Source organism: Limulus polyphemus, unplaced genomic scaffold (assembly GCF_000517525.1).
Source record: "Limulus polyphemus unplaced genomic scaffold, Limulus_polyphemus-2.1.2 Scaffold6983, whole genome shotgun sequence".
NCBI lineage: Eukaryota > Metazoa > Arthropoda > Merostomata > Xiphosura > Limulidae > Limulus > Limulus polyphemus.
Window position 1 is genome coordinate 1 of NW_013672593.1, and position 1,436 is coordinate 1,436.

Below are 1,436 nucleotides of genomic sequence, written 5' to 3' on the forward strand. Positions count from 1 at the left end.
GTATAAGTGAATGTAGTGGTTTATCCTCAGGTGGTAAAGCATTAAGCATAGGTCCAAGTTTCGTGCTCAGCTTTAAAGTTAGTAGTAAAATGATAATCTAATGTTGAATGTAGTATAAGTAAATGTAGTGGTTAGACAAGTTTGGTTGTTAAATAGAAATAACTTCATACGTTTTTAATGTTTTTTTCTGCAGAGATAACATTTTTTTAGGTCTTTTATAACTCAGAAAGACAGATGGTATTTTTAACAAATGTTTATTATAGGTTTATGTGATGGAAGACTTGATTTATGCAGAAAGTACTTAAATAACATGCTGGTGAAGTATCCAAAGGTAAGCATGTTTGTTATTCATCAGTTAATCAAATATGATAGGCTTACTTAACTGGAAAACAGACAGAAACTATTGGAAATATAACACTTTTTTCCCAGTTAGAATTTTAGTTAAACTTACTATAAACAAAAGTATTATTATTAGACATGCTATAAAACTCAATTATTAAATTAAAGTTTATCTATAAGTTGTAAATAGACAAGTTATTTCATACGTACAGACATACATTCATATGTATAAACGCTTTATTTTTAAAAAGACACCAACCTTAAGCTTTACATTTACATAATATTTTAAAGTTAAAGAAGTAATAGACTAAGGAAAAAATAAGGTAATTCATGTCCTTTTTTGTTAAAAAATCTTAGGATGCAACAAGTAGAACAAAACATTAACTTATAAATTTCAATCATAAATCCCCTTCTTATAGTTAACTATTAAACTTTGGAAATAGCTTGTACATAATGCAGGAGAAGTAAATTAGGCTTAAGGGCAAATTATGTGTTTATATGGATATCTGTGGTTTAATAATTAACTAAAAGACATAGTATTATAATGATCAACACATGCACTTTGTAAACAATTGGTTAATGTATATTTTCTAGCAATAGCTGTTAGATGAACTCTATGTCAGTATGGTCTTAGTTATATTTATATGTTCATGCATTATTTTATTCTAGGGGGCACTGTTTTTGTTTTTTGATGGCAGAATTAAGCAAGTAAATGGGGAAATTGATGAGGTGAGTCCTCATTTCATTATTATAAGTATTTCTGTAGAATAAATGTCATGTAAACTATACATATATTTATGTATTCTTATAGCAAAAATATATTGAAATAAATGTATTTGATCCCATTATAATTTGGCATGAAAATATTTAGTACAAATTGTTTTAGAATGTATAGATTAAATTATATTTAATAATTTCTAATTGATTACTTGTATTTTTAGTACATTTATTGACCTTTACGACATTGAAGATGCATACAATTTTGGTTTTGTGCTGCAATTTTAGTTCTAAATATAAAAGTGCAATAATTTAAGTATTGTTGCGTCATTGAGATCATGTGATTCTCACGCTCTCTACTATCTAGAATTATCCTGTAC

General features: G+C 26.7%; 1 protein-coding gene across 3 annotated transcripts in view; it reads left to right on the plus strand.

The window, feature by feature from the left end:
• The first annotated feature begins 256 nt into the window (after positions 1-256).
• LOC106474241 (tetratricopeptide repeat protein 39A-like) overlaps positions 257-1,436 on the plus strand; it is a 19,775-nt gene continuing 18,595 nt past the window's right edge. For all 3 annotated transcript variants that reach the window (XR_002613883.1, XM_022402588.1, XM_022402589.1), the window contains exons 1-2: positions 257-331; positions 1,009-1,068. Coding sequence is in view for 2 of the 3 variants with exons in the window: in XM_022402588.1 (XP_022258296.1) it covers positions 311-331; positions 1,009-1,068 (81 nt within the window). In the remaining variant the exon portion in view is untranslated. The remainder of the gene's footprint in view (positions 332-1,008; positions 1,069-1,436) is intronic.